Source organism: Nyctibius grandis, chromosome 9 (assembly GCF_013368605.1).
Source record: "Nyctibius grandis isolate bNycGra1 chromosome 9, bNycGra1.pri, whole genome shotgun sequence".
NCBI classification, from domain to species: domain Eukaryota; kingdom Metazoa; phylum Chordata; class Aves; order Nyctibiiformes; family Nyctibiidae; genus Nyctibius; species Nyctibius grandis.
Window position 1 is genome coordinate 29231717 of NC_090666.1, and position 22804 is coordinate 29254520.

The 22804-nt window shown below is 39.5% G+C and overlaps 1 protein-coding gene across 2 annotated transcripts in view; it reads left to right on the top strand.

The window, feature by feature from the left end:
• TRAF3IP1 (TRAF3 interacting protein 1) overlaps positions 1–22804 on the top strand; it is a 46607-nt gene that overhangs the window by 18423 nt on the left and 5380 nt on the right. For both annotated transcript variants that reach the window (XM_068407555.1, XM_068407557.1), the window contains exons 8-13: positions 3175–3273; positions 9453–9543; positions 10281–10364; positions 10972–11089; positions 11240–11276; positions 12123–12199. In XM_068407555.1, the coding sequence (XP_068263656.1) occupies positions 3175–3273; positions 9453–9543; positions 10281–10364; positions 10972–11089; positions 11240–11276; positions 12123–12199 (506 nt within the window). The remainder of the gene's footprint in view (positions 1–3174; positions 3274–9452; positions 9544–10280; positions 10365–10971; positions 11090–11239; positions 11277–12122; positions 12200–22804) is intronic.

Consider the following 22804-nt stretch of genomic DNA (forward strand, 5'->3'; position numbering starts at 1 on the left):
ATGTGTAATTGCAATTTCTGTCTGTATTTAAACGCCTTTTTCCTCCTACTTCTATTTCAGTGAACTGATTATTTACTATGATTCAAATTTTCTTTCAATGGTTTTGTGCCATGGGCGCTGGTATTTTATTTCTAAGGAAGAAGGCACTGATAAATCAGTTTAACATCTCTGTTTAGTACGGTAACATCTGTGAATTGATACCTGTTAAAATAGCTAATTCTGGCTAAAGACTGGTACTGTTTAGACTAATGAAGCATGAAGATCTTCACACACTTAATCTGCCAATGTCGCTTATTAATTTATGTAAAGAGATTGTGTGTTGCTGTGGGTTTTCCCAAGCATCCACGTTTTTTTGGGGTTTCTGTTTTAGTAGGTTTCCATGGGTCTGGGGCAAAATACTGAAGTTATATCAGACCTTGGGCTAGTGTTTTCAGAACCATCAATGTTCGTGTTTTCAAAAGGACTTGGGGAAAAAATTAAAAAGGCACCTTAAATACCTTGGAAAAGATCTGGCACTTTGGATATGATTATCTGTTGACTTAGGAGCTTAATTCAAGTTGGTGCTTGAAAATTGAAAATTTTACGTCATATCTCATGTATTTAGGTGCTGTGAGGTTTTAATAATTTTGCAGCTGAAAAATACCATCTGGATTCCATTAAATGTAGTCTTATTTTACTACTTAGTGATCCTTAGTTGATCCTATAACTTTTTTTATTTCCCAATATTTGAATTTTTCTTTTATAGCCTGAACTGGCACTAAACTACGGTGACCAGACACGCCCCATTTTATAGGATCGTCCCTTCTTTAAAATCAGGATCCATTTTTTCTGATAAATGAAATACAGTTAACGACTTATCCTATGTTTTGGCTTTAAGGTAAATATTTTAAAATACTCCTTTCTTTATGATGCAGCAGGCCAGGACGCTCAAATTTCCGTTTATCAAATGATAAACACTTTCTTTGTTCTAATGCAGCAGAGTTGCAGTAGGTGAGTAGGGCTCATAGGTGCTCCGTAAGTAATCCAAGAAGGTAGTGAAAACCTTCTGGAGCTATGCTGATGCCCATTGCACGCTGGTCTCTGTAGTTACTGGTGATGATGATCAAAGCGTTCTGTATTTTCTAATATTAACTGGAGATAAATAAATGCACAACAGGAGAACACAAAAGGGCTAGTGTCATGACTAAACTTGTAATGAACAAAACTGAAGTGGTGAATGGAGGACTAATTAAGCAAAACCAGGTATATTTTCTATCCTGGTAATTAAAACAAGTTATACCAGCATTTGCTCACCTCTGTTATGAACAAATTCCTAATGGTATTGGAGCAGATGTTTTGTTGTTTGGTTTTGTTTTTATATAGTTAATGTTACTTTATTACTACTCAGGCAATGACTGCTTTTATAGTTGCATCATGCCTTGCAGCAAAACTTGTATCATGCGATAGAGACCGGTTTTGCTAATTTAGAAGTTGATTGATAAATTGAACGTAATTATTTTTTAAACTTGCAGTTGCTCTTAATTGAGACCTGAACAGGTTTCCTTTCAGACACTGAACTAGTTTCTAAATGGAAATGATGGACTAAAGTGCTTCACTTTCCACTGGTGGTTTGGCTTTTCTGCTAAGCTCCAGACCTTATGGGTGACTTGTAGCACTGCTGCATAGGTTGGTGCTGAATATTTAAATGGTAGTTTCAGTTTTATGAAATGACAATTCATCCTAGCCTTAGTCAGCACAGGTAAATGAAAGCGCTGGTTGACCTTTCTCTGCTGTGTTAATCTCCTCCTAAACTCATAGAACTCAATATCTGCTGCAATGGACTATGTGTCTTTGTGGATGCTTTCCGTGGCATGGGTGGAGGAGCAGATCCTCCGCTACTGATCTGTATGTCCTGAAAGCTTCAGCTTTATTCATTTATTAATTTGATCGCTGGTTTTGGAAGTGTTGGATGTTTCAACCCAAGCATTAGGCAGGGCTCTATCTAGTAAATCTTTTCCCGTGCTATCAAAACTGTTTGCTCCTTTGTTCTGGTGATGGAAATGTTACCTGAGGTGTCCCGGCTGTAGATAAGGGGCTTTGTGAGTCTGTTCTTTGCCTGTGTATCGCAGTTACCTGTTTGCAGGTAAGGGGATTTGGAAGCGCTGGGTTCAGTTCCTGGGCAGCGCTTTGGGTACCTCTGTTTTAGACATGCGTGCTCTTTCTGTATCTGTAACCTTGCCTATTTCTGAATTTACTCTGCTTCTGCTGCGTTTCGAGGAGTGTGAGAACTGAACATATTACTCCATGTGAAGGGGTGTGTGTATCTGTGTATATATATATACATTTAATGATAAGACTAAAGCTAAATATTCTACGCGTTCTGTACGTATCTTGACAAATTGTATGAATAGTTTAACTTTTCTTGACCACGTGTGTTCAACGCACAGGTATGTTTTCAGGAATGATGTACAAAAGGTGCTGAATTGTTTCTCCTTTGTGTCCCTCCACCCTGAATGTCTCTCCTCCCTGGACAGATAATTTAGAAATCAGATGTATACCTGAATATTTCAGCTTTCTTCCACTGTGTGTTACTTTGCTTTTGACAACATTATCTTGGGGGAATTAATTTAAGATAATTGGTAGATGAAATGGTCTTTCATTTTTTTGCAAACTGGTTTAGATAGCATAAAAAGTGAACAGCATTTGTGGACTAGGCTCTTCTATGGCATTACCAGCAAGTAGTGTTCAGCTACCAGAAATCAGCTTTTCTTGCTTGAAATTTCTAGTGGCTTTAGTATGAAATGTGTTTAAAGCTAAAGTCTTTGAAACAAACTGAAGTACATTATGCATTCCAAGTAGTATACACACAATATTGTGTATTTTAGCAATTACTTAAACTTTATTAGGTCAATATTGTATTGTTTCGCCAACTATCAGGGTAATAAGTAATAACTGTAAGTTGTTTCTGAATTGAAGAAATTGCCATTAGTTTGCAGTAACATCAGGAGTTCAATCAGCGGTCATGTAAAAATTCCTTGTGAACTTTGAATGTTATTTATTTACACTCAAGATGGTTTGTTAAACTAGGATAGCCCTTAAAGAAATAGTAAGTGTAACAGGTATTTAGCATGGCTTTTTATTTTAAATTTTTATTCTATCTTTGGTTTAATTTGACTATAAACTGTTTTGTTACAGGAACTGTGGAAACAAAGAGTGTGGCAGATAGGATTTCAGAGGACAATGTTGCTAAACTGCAAGAGAAAGCTGAACCAGGACGTGCAGTAAAACAGAAAGGTAGGGAGAATAAAAACTTGACTGCCTTGGAAAGTCTAACTTGAGTGCTTCAGGGTTGAACTTGAATCCATGCAGCTAAATGATTCAGGAGGGTGATTTACACTTAATCCAACTGCTGCCTTGTGTTTTAATCACATCTTGTGATTAATGTCCTGATTTGAAAAATGTACATTCCTTGATAAAACAGTTACTTTCTATTCTCTACTTCATTACTCTTATGCAAGTTTTCAAAGAGGCCAGTGCTTACAGTGTCCAAGGAAACTGCAGGGCTGCTGCACCCTGAATCCCTTGGTGACTTGTTCTGTGTAAGAACTGAATCATTGCACGTTTTTTTGTGCAAGTATTTGGGAGTCTCACTTAGTGTTTGCATTTTACAGGATTTTAGAGGAAAATTCCATCTCTGCATTCTTATTTCTCCATCTTTTTTTCCAAGTTGTATATAGCTCCCAAGACATAGATTGTTAATGAGGTATTTGTATCCAGCTATGGAATACATGGAGCCATAGAAGCAAAATGTAGGAGGAAGAACTGAGATTTAAGCAAAAAGCTGCGTGTTTTTCTCCAGATCCAGATGCTTGACCTAGTTAGGAGAGTTGATACCATGTCTGTGGGAGGTCAAAGGCTGTTTCCCAGTCCACCTGTGGCCTTCAGGGCCTCATAGCTGTGTCAGTCTAATGAAATGTAGATGGTTGGCCAAGACATTTGTGTGACCTTACACAACTGGGAGAACTTCCATGCTAATTCCTTTTAATCTTTTGGAGCTGTCTTGTCTATTGGAATGTATCTGTTATGGAATATAACTTTATATTCCCCTATTTCTGATTTGAATGTATGTAAGAGGAGTACCCTCAGGTTCATGATTGATTTACATTGGCTTCTCAGGTGGTATAAGCACCAAATATTGTATTGACTGTTCTTTATTTTCAGCTTTATTCAATAAGATAGCGTAACATAGTAGTGCATTAGTGAACCTTAATTTTCTCTAAGTTCTTATAGAGATGAAATTTGTCATTCACACATTTAATAGCTTTCACAGTTGGAATGTGAAGTCAATTATGACAGTCGATAAGAACAGTCATTGGAAATAGCTAAGTTGGGTGCTGTTTGGCAGTAATCATAAGTCAGTGATCACATGTCCCTTCTCGCTGCGTTCTTGTCTCTTTAACTGCAAAGGTTATGAAAGTTTCCAAAGGAAGAATCACTTATAGGACTTAAAAAAAAGTGTTAACTGACTGAAATAAACTTATTTCCTGTATCTTTTGGAGTGTTATTTCTGCATTCTGCTTCAGTATTATATTCTGTTTCTGAGCATTGAGACTCTGAACCTTTCCATTGTGTTTTGGCTTTTTTTTTTGTTTATAAATGAGGATTTTTCAGCATATCAGTTATTCTCCCTTAGTGTCCTCCTTTAAGAATCCTCACTGGCTAGTTCATGGCAGCCTCTTAAATAAGAAGTATATGTTTAAAGCTTTCTGGCAAAAGGGTGTTTTGGCCTGCCTCAGCTGTTTGCTCATACACCCCTGAAGTTACTTAGATTCCACTTTCTTTAGACCTGTGTACATAAATGCACCCACTGTGGCAAGAAAGGAGGAACGGCTGGATTTCACAGTCACTCTATGAAGTGTACGCCTGCAGGAGGCTTTTTCAGAAGCTGATGATTTTGTAAGATTCTTCTGAACCTTGTCAAGTTCTAAAATGAGCTTTTTTGGGGGTTTCAGTGGTGCAGGTTAACTTCTCACAGTTTTGGTAATTACGCTGAGGTACGCTTCTCTAGGAGGAGTAATGCCAGGCTCCTTTCCAAAGTTTATCTCAAAGTAACCTTAAGATGGTGTCACTCGTTCAGTTGAGCCATAACAGCCACCTACCACCCATCCGCAGAGACCTGGTGTTATACGTAAAATATGAACGTCCTTTCTACCAGCTTGGCAGAGGAGCTGGGAGGGTGGTGTCTCAAACAAAGTCGTGCCGATCCAGTTCTTCAGGCAGTGTGTGAATGCATGTGCTAACAGGAGGGCATAGGAAGTGCTTATTTGGTGGCAGTGCCAGTTTACACTAGCGGCAGGGTTTAGGAAACTCTGCTTAGTTTGCCAGTGCCCTTCGAAGCATCCTAGAAATCACAGTCCTTACTAGATGCTTAGGCGCTGTCTTGTTTGCTTATGTAGCTAGTCCATGATACCATTTGGTTGGTTAATTGCTCGTTAAGATTTATACTCTAGCTAACTCTAGTGGAACTAAATGGAAACTGGGTGTTGAAACTGCTTGAAAATCACAGTCGCTGTCCCTCTACAACTACAAACCTACCTTTGGAGTAGGTTAGTTGGAGAGGAGCTGAACATAAGGTTTTCAAGGGGTTTGGGGAGTACTTGGGACTACTCAAAAAGAAGTATTACAGTCTGTGTACTGCTTCTGAATTTCCTCTGGACCTTTCATTTTTATATTTGTGGACTGTGTAAACTTACTTTGAGGGGTGAGAAGTCCCTGTACTTTAGTAGTTCAAAGTAGATCAGCATGGCTTTGCCTCTCAAATCTGTTGTACCTTTTACACATCTCATTTAATTTCAGGAGTGTCTACTGAGATATTCTATCAAGACAAACATTTTGATCCTTCAGTGTCTTTTGAAATCTAAAAAATGTTTCATTTTTGATGAGTGTGTTCAGCTTAGTGACCAGGACATCAATGTCTTTAGCAGAGAAGTGTGTTTGTTGGAAACTGCTCCGTAATATGTTTGTCCCTCTTCTCCCTTCCCAACTAAGAAGCTGGCTGTAGTTCTTGTTGTGTTCTTCATGCCTAACTTGGTCAGATTATTAGTAAAGAATTTATACAAGTTCTCTGAAAAATCAACGTATTTGTTATTTCCAGGTGAATTTGCCAGCGACTCAGGAACATTATAGTGACAAAAGACCAGCACTGAACATACCAATGATAGTTAAAAACTTCTGATAGAAAAAACAGTGCTTTTTAATAAATAAAGCACTTCTTCCTAGTTTAGTGCTTTTTTTTCCTTTTATGCTATGTATTAAAGAATTTTTAAACTGTAACAAAACATAATTTAGTTGTGTTTCAATGCTTTGAGTAGACTTTATCCAAGTAGTATCTACTTAAAAGAATACCAAAAAGCCATCTATGAAAGTGCTTTGTGCTTTGGGTTAAGTGTTTAAAAAAAAAAGTAATAGTTTATCAGCATTTTATGGATTCTAACTTGAAAATAAGCAGAACCTGTGGGGAACTTTTTGCAATATATTACAGGTAGTTATTGCAACAACCAGATTTAATAAAAGGTACATTTTCCAGTTCTTAATGTTCAGTACATTGACATTGTTTCCTTCCTTGTATTACCCGTGTTTATGGCTTCTGTTCATAATAAAAGTGAAAGTGATCCACAAAACCTTTCCTCAAATAACTGGATAATTAGACCAGTAAACAGACAGTGAATCTGGAAATCTCCTGGAAAATGTGGTATATGTGAGGTCCCTGAAGCATCTATTAGTTTTGCTCTGTGCTGTGATACTGTCACTGCCCTAGTCTCTCAACTGGTTCTGTGGGGGCTGGGATGAACCAGGGAAGTGAGATTTTGAGAAACGATCGTTTTTCACACAAGTAAATGAATGCTGGCAGGACTCCTTGTGACTGTTGGCTTTCTATCTTGTGAGCAGCTGTTATGTCAGCGTGATGCATGTCAGGACGTAGCAAGAGCAAGAAATCAGCTGAGACCTTGAGTACGGCTGATAACTGCTCCAAAAGCTAAATTTCTTTAGCAGTCTGCACTCCTTGCTTAATGGTAGCTGTTTCTTTGAAAACAAAAGTAGTGATTGTTGCAGGCGTTGTTTCCTGGGAGGTGGGTGTATGTAGAGGCAAGGGAAGACTGTACATGCTTCCCACAGACCTGCAGAAACCTGCTGTGCCAAAGGTCAGTGATGGCTTTCCAGTATGAGAAGAAAAGCTGTACGATGAACAGGCTGAATGTAACACATCAAAAATTAAAAACCCTGGACACCCTCACTCATCTTCCTAAGCCTGTCTGCATAAAGGCTGCCAAAGAGTTCTTCGTCCGGTCTGACATACCCACAGTCACCAGTGGGCTGTCTCAGCTCCTGTGGTCGCAGGGGCAGGCTCCAAGCAGAGCCTTTATGCAAAATCAAATATTTTATTAAGAAGCAGATGTCTGGTTTTTATTTCTCTCTCCTTTTGTGATCTCCATCACATGGGAAAATGCCTTTCACTGTGTGGAAGGGGAATTTTGAAATCCCTATCACATCTGTTAGGCGGGGATGCTAAATGAGGTACCCAAGGAAGCGCAGGAAGCTTGTGGTACAGCCAGCAATGGAGCACAACTTTCTGACTCAGGCCTGGCTCGATCTTAATTTAGGGACCATTGCAGCTCGTGTGCTAATGACTGGAGGACTGGTTGATGCATGGTGGTTGTTCCTGTACCCCTAAGACTGAGGGAAAACTTAACATAGCGCTTATGGTTAAGTGTATTTACATATAGAATCACAGAATCGTTTTGGCTGGAAAGGACCTTTAAGATCATCGAGTCCAACCACTAACCCGGCACTGCCAAGTCCACCACTAAACCATGTCTCTAAGCACCACATCTACACGGCTTTTAAATCCCTCCAGGGATGGTGACTCTACCACTTCCCTGGGCAGCTGTCAGCCTGTTCTAATGCTTGACAACCCTTTTGGTGAAGAAATTTTTCCTGATATCCAATCTAAACCTCCCCTGGCACAACTTGAGGCCGTTTCCTCTTGTTCTGTCGCTTGTTACTTGGGAGAAGAGACTGACCCTCACCTCACTACAACCTCCTTTCAGGTAGTTGTAGGGAGTGAGAAGGTCTCCCCCCAGCCTCCTTTTCTCCAAACTAAGCAACCCCAGTTCCCTCAGCCGCTCTTCATAACACTTGTTCTCTTGTATCTTCCTTATGTTCTCTAGTAGACCATATGTAGAAGTAATACAGTGTAACATAACATAAATTTTTTTCCTTCAAAATGTAGTACATGTTCTGTTTGGTAGTTTTAAATGAGAAGGTCCTGCCTGTGAAATGGCTGTTCAGAGCATACAAATGCTTTAGGAAAGTGGAATGCACTAGATTCTGGGAGAGACTTGCATTGCTTTGTCTAAGTTTGGGCTGGTAAAAGCCCAACTGCCTTGGCCTTTTTCTTTCAATGGTGCCATTCTCGGTGATTTCAGAGTAGAGGGACACTGAAGTGGACAATAGCGTTAGAAGAGTCCTTTCTGTGTGTGGTGTTATAAGGAAGAAATACTGGTAGAGGAGGTTTCTAGATGGAATCCAAGAACACTGAATGCTTTTTACTTACCAAAATTATTTGTAGAAACGCTAAAGTAGGAAGTGGTGAATGATGTTCATAATCCTGTGCAGTTAAATTGTCAAGGCAAAATGCCATTCGTCTTGTTCTCTGCAACTGTAGAGAATGGACTAACCTGAGCTTGGCAGGTGTGGGTTCATGCTGTTAACCTCACTGGACTACTCAGAGTGACTCAGTGGGAAACCTGTCAACTGGGAAGGAGTGGTTAAACTGGTTCTGTCCTATTTAAATTGCAAATGGGGTCAACCCTGTGGAGAGCATAATTATGGTGGGATTACAGAAGAAGCCCTCATCCTCGAGTCATAGAATCCTTGATGTTGAAAGGGATGGGCAGATGGAGGTCAGCCAGTCCAAACCCCTGCTCAAGTCTGAGACAACTAAGAATACCAGTAGAGGAAAATAAGGTGTTAACATAAACAAAGAAAGGTTTAAAAAAACCCCAGCATAGATAATATAGGGTTTTTTTTTTTAATATGTTTTTTCCTCTTATGATTTTGAATAATGAGCAACTTAAAATATTGGAAATGTTACCATGCAACTGTGGAAGAATTGAGTGAGATTATGTCATTTTCACAGATGAGGGAATTTCACGATATTAAGAAACAAATAAAAAAGTGTCCCTTTTGAATTGTGAATACTCCAAGATGTTTAAAAACTGGAAGTTCACAAGATATTTAACTTTTATATAAGCTTATAGAATTTTATTTCTAATTTTAAAAGTTTGTCATGTGATGTATTTCATGAGTGCACATTGAAGTGTAGTGCTGATAAGATTCAAAATACTGCCATAAGAAAAGTTAGATTTGCCTTGCCAGTTAAGCCAAAACTGTACGTTTGTTTCATTTAATAGAAGGAGAAGCAGAGAACGTGGCTCCTGAAAAGCCTGCAGTATCTGAAAATGGTGAAGTACCTAATGATCTTCCACCTCAGCCCATCCAAAGGTTTGTTCCTACCCTTTACTCTGATTCAAACTATGATGTGTCTGGAGGTAATACAGTCCATTTGAAAACAGCAAAGAAACTTGGAGCAGTATGTTTCTGCTAGTGGTACCAAAGAATAAATATTATCCCACATATGGTTCCCTTTATTCACTTCCATTTCCTTCTATAAAGAAAACTTTAACATTGTGAAATGTTTTGGACTTATTTTCTTAATCCGTAAAGATGTAATGCTGTTAAAATATGAGGGACGTGTGGAGAGTCTAACGAGAAGAACATTGCATTACATACATGACTTTCATAAGTATGGTGTTATGGATAAGATGAACTTGCCTTTTAAATCCCCATTTACTTTTTCTTTGTCCAGTGAAGGCTTGTGTAAGTGTATCACTTGTGAAAATAATTTTTTTCCGTTTACGTTGCAGCATGTACTGTTACTAAATTTATTGTTAACGGTACCTAACTGTGCTGTATACAGGTTATTTTTTAGGGAGATAAATCAAGAGGTGGCTCTACACGGAATCATAATTTTTTGTTTTAGGGCGCATTTTCTAGATATTCCTAGATTCTTACTAGGATGGCAAGTATTGCGATACTGGATTGTATCCCGGGGATGTTTTCAGTGGTTTTATGTATCGGCTAATTTACTCAGCTCATGTGTGTGTACATGTCTTTTCCTTTGGAGGACATGTGAAGCTTCGTTTTATAGTATAAATGAAAGAGCCTCTTTGTTATTGCAGACGTATTCCCCGTCCTAGCAGTGCAAGACCAGCACCCCCCCGAGTAAAACGTCAAGAAAACGCAGAGATCTTACTTCCAGAAAGGTAAGGAATGTGGGAGGTGCAGAGCAGATGTTTCTAGCACTTGTGCCACAGTATTTTCAGATCTTCTCTGCCTCACCTGCTGCTCAACAGCGTTAGGATGGATCACCTCACTGCTCATTGATTCAGACTGGAAAATTCAAGCCTGCTTTATTTGTTTTATTGTTTCTGCAAATCCAGTGCACTATCTAAAAGTTATGGTTGGCCATCACATCTGGATGATGCCTTTGGAAACTCTTGACATAGATAACCCTAGAACGTTAATCTAAACTACCACTAGAATGTGTCTGTGAAACACGCTGTGAATATCCCATGCTCAAAAAAGGGTGAAACAGCCATTTGACTATGGCCAAAATGGCTTACAGGTGAGCTCTGATAAGTGCCCATCACTAAAGCAGTGTGTTTAGAAGGAAAATACATGTCCTTTTGCAAGAGAAGGATGGCTGTTTTTCAGAGTTGGGCTGTGAATGGAAATAACAATTTGATGTGCTCTTATTTGGTGCTGCTTTATTTTATAGGAGGAAGGGAGGAAACTGCTGTCTCTGCTAGATAGATCTTCATAGGTTTGAACAGATCTTAATAAGTTTTCATTTTGTTTTGTCTCTTTCAGGGTTGGTAGTGGTAAAACAGTCTCAAATGTGATCACAGACCAGCAGATTGATGATGATGATGACCAGTTTGTGGTGGAGGCAGCACTGTCACTGCCAGAAATGCCAGAGATGGAAAAGGTCTGTTAATTTTGCAAATTTTAGAACCTTTTTCCACATTTTGTTTGTAACTTACTTGTCTAAGTAGCTTCTAGCTGGATATTTTTGAATAGTTGTATATTATAGCAATACCAGCTTATTGCAACTAAAGCTCTCTTCTTGCATGTGTAGGAGCCAGAAGTGGAGCTGGTTGAGGAAGAAAAGCATGGTATGTTTGCTTTTACATATATTTATATATGTATATAGAATAAAACCATGGGTTTAAAGCAAATGCTAAACATTTAAAATACTGAGTAAAGCAGCAGAATACCTCCTGAGGGTAGGAGCTTGCAACCTTTGCAAGAAAAACAGAAATTATTTATCAAATGCAGTCTTGTTGAGTTGAGCAGCTGTATTTGCAACTGATGTTAAGTACAGATTTTCTATACATCTTTACTCTCAGCAGGATTTAAAATTCTGCATAAAAGTTGTAAATTAATATTTCTTAGAGTGTCTGGTACAGCTTGTGAGCTCTGAGATACGAGATGGGATTGGCTGTTCAAGACAAGTTATAGAAAAGCTTTTACAAAAATTGATGGACCTGTTCTTAACACATTTATGCTTACTGGTGACCTTGGATCTCTGATTCAGGGGCTTCCATTATGGTTACTCCAGATGTGGTTTAGGCAGATATACTTATTTGCATCAAAAATTTCCTTACAAAGGAATATCTATCTATATACCTATCGTGCAGTTCTTGAATTCTTCCAAAAGAGGAGTGCAAAGGAAAAGCCTTTGTGTTAATACAACTCAAGGACCTGGTTCTGTACCAAGAGTTGTTCAGTAAATGCTACTGATGATACAGTTTGATTTAGAGGATACTCGAGAAAATAGAACAAATAATAAATACCTTGTATCTAAGTAATTAAAATACATAATAGAACTCTGTTCATGTTGCTCTAAAAATTGTTTACATTTAAAAAAATAAGCAGTTGGTTTTGATTTTAGCGTCTGAATGTTTATAACAACATTTTAGTGACAACCAATGCTGAGAAATATACTGATTTTTCAACAGGTGGGCTTGTAAAAAGAATCCTAGAAACAAAGAAAGATTATGAGGCATCACAGAAGTCATCAAAGACGACAGAGAGGGTAAGATGGTAATGGCCTTCCAAGAACTGTGAATATTAAATATTGTAATTGTGACCTTTTTCTCTGCCTGAAATGTGTTTTTTCCATTTACAATCAAGCTTTCCTCCTTGATGTGCTATGCTGCTTTTTCTCTCCATTAGTCTGTCAGATATTGTTACCTTCTCCATGTAGTCTCTTTCTCACCTTTAATTTTTGTCGTTTGTTTTTTTTTTTCAGTATTTCAGTACAATTTTTCAGGGAGCCTTTAACCTTTTCTATTGTTTTCCAGGACAAAGTCTGCTGATTTCAGCCTTGCCCTAGATGTAGTAGGGCCCACTGTGCATTTGTACAGCTGCACCATTATTGTTTCAATCTTACTTGTCCTCTGGGCTTTTGAAGAGCAGTATCCTATTGCCCAGAAATCATTATAATTGTCTAAAAAAAGATGGGATCTCTAGTGCAGTTAACCATATAAAGTATTTTCATATCACCAAATGTTTCCCTAGTAATGTCCTGGCATACCCCAGCATTCAGATCTGAATCTATGAAGTGATTTGATTTTATTTTTTTCCACAGTGATTAGTTGGGGAAAGTGTTTTTTGTTGTTGCTGGTTTTTTTCCTGTGTTTTTTTTTCTTTTTGGTTTTGACAGCTTATAAAAGCTCTAGAAAGGGTCTAGCAGTGATAACAAACCAAAAGCAAAAGTTTGAACCCCCCCCGATTTCAGTGTCTTCCTGTTACAACTGGAGAGGTCTTTCAGCCTTTCAAAGCTCATGTTAGAAGAAGCAGAAAAAGGCGGAGCATTTAGATGGATTTTTCTGATCCACTGGCTCTTTGGAAAGTTTCTAAATCACTGATCTAGTTTGATGTGCTGGTGAGGAGGCACTGAGGAATGTAGTGCAGAGTGCTGTTATAAAAATACAGGTAGGTACATGATGTTTTGGAAAGGCATGTGCTTTTTATGAACTCTTAAATCTTCAATTCCAATCACATCTTCTCTTTTTTTTTAAACGTTAATTCATTATTGTAGGTTTTTTCTACTTGTACTATTTTTCAGGAATGATGTATAATTTGGCATACTGTTTTAAGATGCTGCAACTCAGACCTAAAGAGCCCACCTTTTCACAGAGCATCAAGTTCTTTCAAATACCTGTCTGAAATCAGTAGTGACTTTTGAAGCCTTGACCACTTGACTGCCTCTTTTGGCTTTATCAACTATAGTAATTTGGCCATGAGTAATGACATTATGATAGGTTATAAACAGAGTGTACAGCAGGAAAAAAAATGTCCCTGACAGACTAAAACCATGGTAGACAGTAGACTGTTTTAGAAACCTGGTCTTATCTAGAACCTGTATGACTTTATAATCGCCTCTACAATCTGCAGCAAAAGTGACACAGTGTTAACTTTTAGGATTGGAATTTTGGGAGGCTAAAATAACAATTCTCTCCTCTAAAACAGAGATACTCCCATATGCTTTTGTGTCCAGTGGTGTAATGGATTATGCTGCCATACAGACCAGCCTTTTCGTTTCTTCCCCAGCAAGTTGAGAAAGTCAGGAAGGCAGATCAGACCCTTGGGGAAGTATCTCCCTCTCTGAAGTTTGGGACTGTCAGACATCCAGGCCTGCTTGGCTGCAAAAAAATTCCTTTCATGTATTGCAAGGGCTGAGGTTAGTAAAGAAAATTAATCCTCCTTAAAATAGGAAAACACCTTTAGTTTCCTGCTGATAATCTGTTATGAATAGTTAAAGCTTTATCCAACTTGCTGAATCACATACTATTTTTTATAGATGTGCAGCACATAGCGTCTGTGTACTGATCACTGAAACACTGTTGGCTATTTCTAATGAATACGTCTGATGGGAAAATTTGCCTGCTTCAATAAGTTCTGTCTTTATATAACTGTTTGGAGAAAAGAAGGGGTAAAAGCTGGTTTCGCTCTGTTTATGCAGTAGCTCTAAAGCTCATGACTGGATTGCGTATTGAGCTGGCACTTGCGAGGGCAAGAGATGCAGCTGTTCCTGGTGGTATAACTAGGTGGTGCTGTTGAATCATCAGTCTCGAGTCTTAAATTTTGGTAGTAGTTCATTTAATAATGTCTTCTGACAGTACATAATTGTGCTGTAGGCTGTACTGTTTGGTCTTGTGTCCTGTCAACTGAAGCACTGGACATAGAAAGGGACAATGGGTTTACAAAACCGCATGGATTTCATGCTTGGGAAGCTTTATCTGGTGTTTGTGCTAAATTTTCTGGTGTTTTTTCTGAACAAGAGTAACTACCTAACTAAAAAGATTCCCTTTTAACCCCTTAGATTTTTTTTAAATGCACGCGGACAATTGTGTTCTTCTACAATAACCATTTAGTTCCATTGCCTGTTTTCAGTCTCTAAAACATTCATTCAGTCCTTGTTTGTCTTTTGTTGCATCTTTTGAAGCACTGATCTGTGTTAGCAGCACTGATAATAGACAACTAATTCTGGAAAAAACCGTGCTGACTTCCTAGTCCATCACGTGAAAACTTGCATAAAACACTAAGCTTCTGGAATATCATCTGATCTCATATCGAAGCAGCTGGCTGCTACTGCAGGAGGTTTCTTTGCTGCCACTGCTTTTCAAATTATGTTGTTGAAGTCGTCACGATCCAGAGAGGAGAAGCGTAGATTTCCTGACAGCAGAGGGAAATTAATCAATGGAAAAGACGATTAAAAATACTCGGAGTTAGTGACTGAGACTTGACAGACGTAGTTCAGAAAACATGAGCTGGAGACGTTACTGAATCCTGGGAATTTATTTTAGAGGGTAGAGACACTGTGTCACAGGAGACAGTAAAAAGTAGATTTCCAATGTGGCATTGCCTCTGGGAATATTTCAGGGGCCAGCTATGCAGAGAGTAGCAGGTGAGGGTCTGGCATGCTTGTGTGGCCCGAGCATCATGAGCATGTCTCATCTCTGAAGGATGTTCCTAACATCACGAGGAAGGCAGGGGCAAGATTTATTCTTGTGAGACTGCAGACCAGCAGTTTTGGGCAGAATAGTTGCTGGTCTGTGGAATCTCTTTGGGGAGAGGCAGCAAAAGTAATTAAAAAGAAGGAAGAGTTTCAAGTGGTTTGTTCCTGCCAAGTAGTCTAGGCAGGCAAGTGGAACCACGTCGTGTTCTGTTGATGGGACTGCGAGAATGGGTCAATGAACTCTGGCCAGTGTGCTGTGCTCAAATGGCCGTAGGTTTTGTGCCAGGTCTAGCTCTGCAGTCTGCTGGGAAGCAGTATCGGTCTGGGATTTGACCATTTCCCCCTAGACTGTCAGCTCTTTTATTTAATTTGTTTTCCATCAAACTCTCCAGAAGAAATATCTTCTACATCAGTATGCAACTGTATTCCAAAGCGTGTTATGCATTGGAGAGTAAAATGTAATTGTACTTGTGTATTCTGGAGTAAGGTAAGCAAAAGTCCAGCAAAAATTTGAAAGAATACTTGCTTTGGGAAATTACGTCTGATGAAATGAAGGTTATCCTTGCATCTGTCAGTAAGAATGTTCTTCTTCCCTCATTTTGTTAAACTATTAAATACATACAAAATAAATGAAATACTTTCCCAGTTCTATTCATTAGGCTTTAAAGCCTTGTTCTTCTGCCAGTTGGGAAAATGAAGGGAGAAAAAAATACGTAGGCTGAGTGCTGGAACTTTTGGCTATGCTTTATGAAGTCCAATATTCAGCAAAAAAAATGATCAGTGGATCTACCTGATTTATAGTGGATTAATCAACTAAAATTAGGTGAAGTTGGTGAATTAATACTTAATCCAAATTTAACACTGGTGAACTCTTGGGGATGTTTCACACCTTTACTTCGAACTGCTGATTGCAGAGGAGCATTTATTTGTGTTAAAAGCATTCCTCAGAAAGCTTTTATGTGCTGCTTTTGCCAAACATGCATTTGCTTTTTAAGAAGTTTTAATGAAGAAAAAGAAGAGAAAAGGAAAGAAGACTGGGACTTTCATCATCTAGGTTTTGCATGTGCAGAAACTTAAAATAATATACACAATTTTCAGGTCAAACAAAGAGGTCATTCTGGAAATACACAAGATTTTTGCTGCCTTGATTAGCTGTGTTCAGCCTAACAAATTCCTAAAAAGACTTCCTAAATGTATTTGTTTAGAATCTAACCCTCTAATGTTAAACAGAGAAAGAAACAGATGTTACATTTTGTATTCCACTTCATTTATTTGATGTGTGGAAAATGTAGGCAGGTTATTAAGTAGTTTAAGCAAGTGGGATCACAGAATTCCCATCTTTCCACTACCAAATACAGTTCACAGGCTTCAGAAAAGAAACAGCTTTGAGGTTTCTGTGAGGAACAAGTGATATTAAATAGCTTAGCACCTGGATAATATTAACTTTAATTACAAATGTGATAAATTAAGTATGTACTTCGAAGCTTAGAACAAATACAATCATTGCTGATTCTGTTTGTTTAAAGTTCTTCAGGTCATTGATTTTTACATTAATCCATCAGCTGCACAACATTGGGTGTCCCCTCCAGTAAATGCAATTAGTAACGTGTCACGTTAACCAGATGTATTCATATATCCCACCATTCAAGTATTTTGAAGAGGCTCACCACTCAAGACCGCAGCTTCTCAGCATCCTGCCAGCTTAATATGTCATAAGAAACGCTGACAGTAAAATCTAATGAGAGTTACCTGCAGAAGGGCTTTCATCTTTGTGTCACAGGTCTGTTCATGATGTTGTGACATTAACGACAGGATCTGAATAAAGCTGCAGTGAGAAAGTTTTAGTACAAACTGAAACATGGGAAGCTCCATCTGAATATGAGGAAAAACTTCTTCACTTTGAGGGTGCCACAGCACTGGAACAGGCTGCCCAGGGAGGGTGTGGAGTCTCCTTCTCTGGAGATACTCAAAACCTGCCTGGACGCAACCCTGTGCAACGTGCTCTGGGTGACCCTGCTTTGGGAGGGAGTTAGACTGGATGATCTCCAGAGCTCCCTTCCAACCCCAGCCAGCCTGTGATGCTGTGAACTCAAAAATAAAAATTGTACCCAGCAGTCTGGTTATGGACAAGCACCATAGGAATTTAAATTGAATGAGTATATGTGTGAGCGTCCTTGTTACACTACTACCAACTCTCAGAAGAAAAACCTGCAGTCCCCAAGTAATTGTGTTACAAGCTGTGAGCCCAGGAACAGGATTTTTGTCACTCTTGTGATATTCCTGGTATCATGGCTGGGGCCTTTGCACACAAAAACACAAAATGTTCTCTCCTGTGGGTACAGTATAAATACAACATGAGACAGCAGATGGATACGTTAAACAGAAAGGATATATAAAAGTGCAGTGAGACAGCTGTGATTTCCATCCCTGGGAGAGGATGCAGTGCATCAGCTGTGTAGCAGCAGTATGTTGTAGGACACAGTACAGGTGACTTCCCCATATTTCAAGCAGCTTATCAGTGGGTTTGGCTGGGATATTCTTCTGGGGCATGGGCTGGTGTGAAAGCTGTTGGTTAACACAAGGAACATGTTTATTGCAAATTATTTTTGAACAGGGAAGAGGCTGCTGTTTCAAGAGAAGGAGGTTGTGGACCCAGAATTTCAGCAGTGTGAGCAGAAAAGGAAAGCTTGGCAGGACTAGCACCCAGCATGCCATTATGTCTGAACTAATACTATCTGCTGTCATTAATTCCTGCTAGAGTTGTCTCTTGGCATGTGTGTGGTCAGACTTGTAGGATTCTGCTTAGCGTGCTGAATACAGCACCAGATACGCGAGGCTTTGTGAACCGACTTCTCCCCAATGTGGACTGGATGTGAAGTAAGGCAGACTGGCTCTGGGGGCTGAGGTGGGGTGTTTACGTACATCTGAAAAGTCCAGCTCTTTTTAAAGATATCAAATGTGAACTGGGAGGAAAAAACCACCACCACCACCTCCCCAAAAAAAGAAAAGAATAAAGCCCCCTTTAAAGAGCTCTCCTTTTGTTTTCTTTTGGTGCCTTCCAACTCAGAAGCAGGTCAGACTAACTCTGGTAAATCTAATGGTAAAGAACATTGTGTCTCCGATTCCTTGGCCTGTTCCTGAACTCGGTACCTGGCATAAGCAGAAAAAGCATCCTGTTCATTTGAAATGATTTAACATTTACTGTTTTCCCTGGGTTTCTGTGAAAGAGTTTCTCATGGTGATCCCTAGTGGATAGTTACAATCTACTTAAAATGCAGACTCTGTAAAAACCAGGAAAAGAAAACACCCTTTATGATCAAAAAATATTTTGTACAATAAAAAAAAAAACCCACCTTGCTAGTTTTGCATTGAATGTATCAAAATTACTTGTCCAAAATGAAGTTTCTGTCCTGTCCTATAGAAAGAGGGAGAGGGAATGGTATAGCTCAATAAAACTATTGTTACTTGGGTCTATTTTCATAATGGGACATAATATAATAGTTAAAAGGGGCTGTAGAAACTATTAAGTGCTTGATGGGTGTTTGTTCTAATTTGATTCATATTTAAAAAATGGAAACAAAGGAGAAGCTATATAAAAGTAAGCAAATGCTCTTTCTAGAAATAAACTTTTCAAACAGTGGGGAAAATAAAAAATATCTTGCCACCTCTTTAGCTTAGTAGATGTCAGGCACTTCAAATGCCCTCAACAGCCCAGCTATCGGAAATGCATGTCTTGTGAATGATCCATTTTTATGGAGCTGTGCGCGCTGCAATATTTATACTAATTGCTTTAGCGAGGGTAAATTAAACACAAGTAAATTCTAGTGGTTTCTGGAACCCTGTTGATAATTTCCTCTTTATTGATGAAAAAGAGAAAATTCCTGCTTTTTAATTTCTCAGGTCCCTGCGTGCGAGTGCACGTCTAGTTCTGTTCGCATTGAGGTAATGGGAAAGACAGACTTTTTCCCAAGAATCCAAAATAAACATTTGTCTTGGTGCCTTATGAAAAACACGAAGGAAAGGAAGCGTGTTGGGCCTACAGAAGTGATACAGGCTTTTATATGGGGATAATTTATTGATTCTTGGGTTTTTGTGAAAGGAGAGTTCATTGAGGTGTATGGGCTAATTAAATAGATTGGAACAATTCTGATTCTGGCATTTTTTCTTAAAACTGAATATATCCTGTTACATGTTTGTGCAAAATGAGCAAAGGTGGCATTCAGGACTCTTACCACCCATGTTGCCTGTTGTAATAAACCATCTGCCATAATTCTTACTGATTTAAAAGAGTGTCCCACGTTGACTTTAACCCATAACTATGAAAATGAGAACAGACAGGATGGCTTTTCCTCCCCCCTTAATTACTTATAATCAGCAATAGGTGGCAAAGCTTGAGTGCTTCGTGGTGATAATTCTCTGTCCTGAGCTCAGCGTTCTGAAGACTGCAGGAGATGTAATATGGCATCTTGGTAGTACAAGTGTTAGTGAAATGAAAGAAAGAATTGATGGTCATTTTTTAATTCATGTGAGGAGGGGCAATAATGTGCCAGTTGAGCTACTGCACCTTCAGGTGTTGGGAAATGTTTCTTGGGAGCTTGAAATTTAAGTGCTTCTCTTTTAAAGAGAGATATATACTAAAAAACTCTTGCGTGTTCTTACACCACTTAGATGTATAGTCTGTGTTTCAAAGATGGGGTTTTTTTAACAAGCCTGTTGATGTACCCATTTAAGTCCAAATAGTAGTTAACAGCTTTTTAGTGATAGTATGTTTCAGTACTTGAAATGACTTTGGATGGGATAATATTTTGTCCTTTTTATGTTGGTTTTGAAGAATGGAACTACACAAAGAGTATGCTGGAGTTACAGGGACACTAAAATTATTTTTGTATATTTACTAATACAGTTTAAGGGCATCTTCCTGATTCACAGAAAATATTCCATGGTGTTTTATTTCCACTTGAGCTTTTCAAGCAGCTGTGTATTTTAGTGTGGAATATTTCAAATTGTTAGTTTGATCTATGTTTTAAAGTTACAATTCTGGTTTGCTTGTCTACTGAATTGTGGGATTTTTCACTTCTTTTTTAATTTTTATTTTCTTACCATACTTGCTGGTGTTGAGAAGTGTGGCTGCTTGGATTGTCTAGGTGTCAGGGAGGTCATGCCAGCATTACAAGAACGTAAAACATTGAACTCAGCATTTGGAAAATAAAAATGAAGTAGTATTCAGGGTTTCACACGCCCAACTCTATCCTCAGATAATGGACTGGCTGAGTCTTCTTGCTTCAGAGATAGTTGTATTTGAAACAAACTCCTTATCTCTTGGCTGTAGCTTCTTATAATGGATGGTGGGGAGGCAAGCGGTAAGGGTTTGGTGCACTTAGAAGGAGAGGAAAAACAAGGCAATGGGACTTAGTCCTGGGAAGCTGTTGGATCTGATACAACTCTGCTCTTCTGCTGAACTGAAGGTGAATGTCTTTATAGGTAACATCCCAATTACATGTGGAAAGTATGGTGCCATGGGTTAAGCCTTCCCTATGGCTTTGGAGGACAACATGTTGCAAGGATGAGGAAAACAGAGTCAGAATAGAGAGCAAAGGGGTTTGAAACACTGTGAGAGTGCAGATCTGTTCATACCTCTTTACTAGGTGCAGCAAAGCGGTGGGGCAAAAAAATATTTCCAGGAGAGAAACTCTTGTCGACCTGAAATGTGTGCTGAGCCTTAGTAAATGGCTGGTGTGCAGGACCCTGTCCTGTCATCTGTGCCTTCAGGGGCACCCGGGCAAAAGCTCTCTTCTTTGGGGAGCTGCAAGATCCACAGGGAGAGAAACTGGACAACGCTGATGGGAACACTGTTGGCCACTGTGCTCAGAGGTTGGCCAAGGAGGAGCCCCAGGGGAGAAGATCTCAACCCTAAGCAGCTGTGCTCAGAACAGGGGTGCTCACCAGCTCTCGGGGGGATGAAATGGGTCAAGAAGCAGCGCTTTCATCTTTGCGTCGTAAAGGATAGCAAACACATGGATGGCTCCAGAAAGTATCTAAATAACGCGTTTTATGTAATGTGGAATAATGAAACACCTGCTTCTGTGAGAGAGGTATGGGTCGAGTGAGAAGGAATTAAGATGAGTGTTATTTTTAACAGTTTAGCCAGCACTCATGAATTGACTTAGGAAGCGAAGGTCACAAGTTCAGCAGCGTTTGTCACTTCAGCCTAGTTCCTAATTAAACAACTTTAACATTATAAAATCACAGTAAGCTCAGAAGTCCCGTAGTTTTCATGCACTGCGTGTGTGGTAAAACACAAGCATCGGACGTAAGTAAATCTCAGCCTTCAAATCTTTGGAAGTATTTTTCTAAAAAAAATATATATATATATATATCTATCTGAGTTCATCAGTAAGCCAAGGGCTGCTGAAATGTGTTTGGCAGTAGTCCCTGCTGCCTCCAAAGGCAGCTGAACAAACAGCACACAGCTCGCACAGGAAGACAGGCCAATTGGGTAGGAGGGCAGGAGGGGACAGCATGCTCGATTTTGGTGTCCCAGCATGAGAGAGAAGCACACTGCCACCTCTGTGTTTGTATAGCCGCAAGGAACTGGGCTCAGGAATTGGCTGATCCTGGGTTGGGGTGGTAGAGAAAGACCTTTTCTAGTTTTCCAGTGTACATTAAATGACGAAAATGACTTTAAATAAACTTTACTTAAAGCTTTGTGTGTCTTAAAGAAAAACTGGGTTTGGGAATTTGACCTGTAGGGCTCTTGGAAAGAAAGAAAAATTAGGTTGTTTTTCTTGAAGGGGGAGAAAAAACCCAGCAGACTTTTCTGTAGTGGTGATTATTGTTGTTTTCAGGGAAGGCTTTCCTGGAGTAAGATTATTACAGTGTGTTAGTAATGTGGCATCACTTTGCTCTTTTTATGGCATCCTTTTGCTCTTCGTGACTTTGCCGCTTTAGCAAACGCTTTCCCTGTATTTAACTTGCAGTAAGCTAGGAGGCTTCAGGAGATGGACCACAGAGACTCTGCTGGCTGCACGTGAGGGAAGCGTGCACACGACCGAATTATTTTTGAGTAGTGGAGTTTATTGAGGCCACATCTGCAGCCTGCATGATTTTACAACCACTGTTAACAGAAGTACAAGGCACGGAATAACTGCCGTCTATTTGAGCTGTGCAGTGTGAAGTGCAATTATTAGGACCAGCATTAGGAGCTGGAAATCCAGATCCAGGCAGTGGAGGGAGAGAAGCGTCTTGAAGAGACCAATTTAGAGAATTAGGAGGAGGCTGTGCCCTTCAGCACCCGCTGTAGCTCCCGAGTAGCAGCAAAACACTGTGGCAAGCAGGTCCAGTGAACATTTATGGTGCGGTAGCCTGTAACATCATGACCGGTGTGCTTCTGCTTCTCCAAATTGCTGCCTTTCAGATTTCATAATCATCTTCCTCCAGACTTTAACATGACCTTTTTCTCAGTGTTGTTATGCGCTGTGACTTGCAGCACTATCGAGTAAGCGCCAGTCCACCAAGTCACAGAATGGTTGGGGTTGGAAGGGAGCTCTGGAGATCATCTAGTCCAACCCCCTGCCAAAGCAGGTTCACCCAGAGCATGTTGCACAGGGTCGTGTCCAGGTGGGTTTTGGATATCTCCAGAGAAGGAGACTCCACACCCTCCCTGAGCAGCCTGTTCCA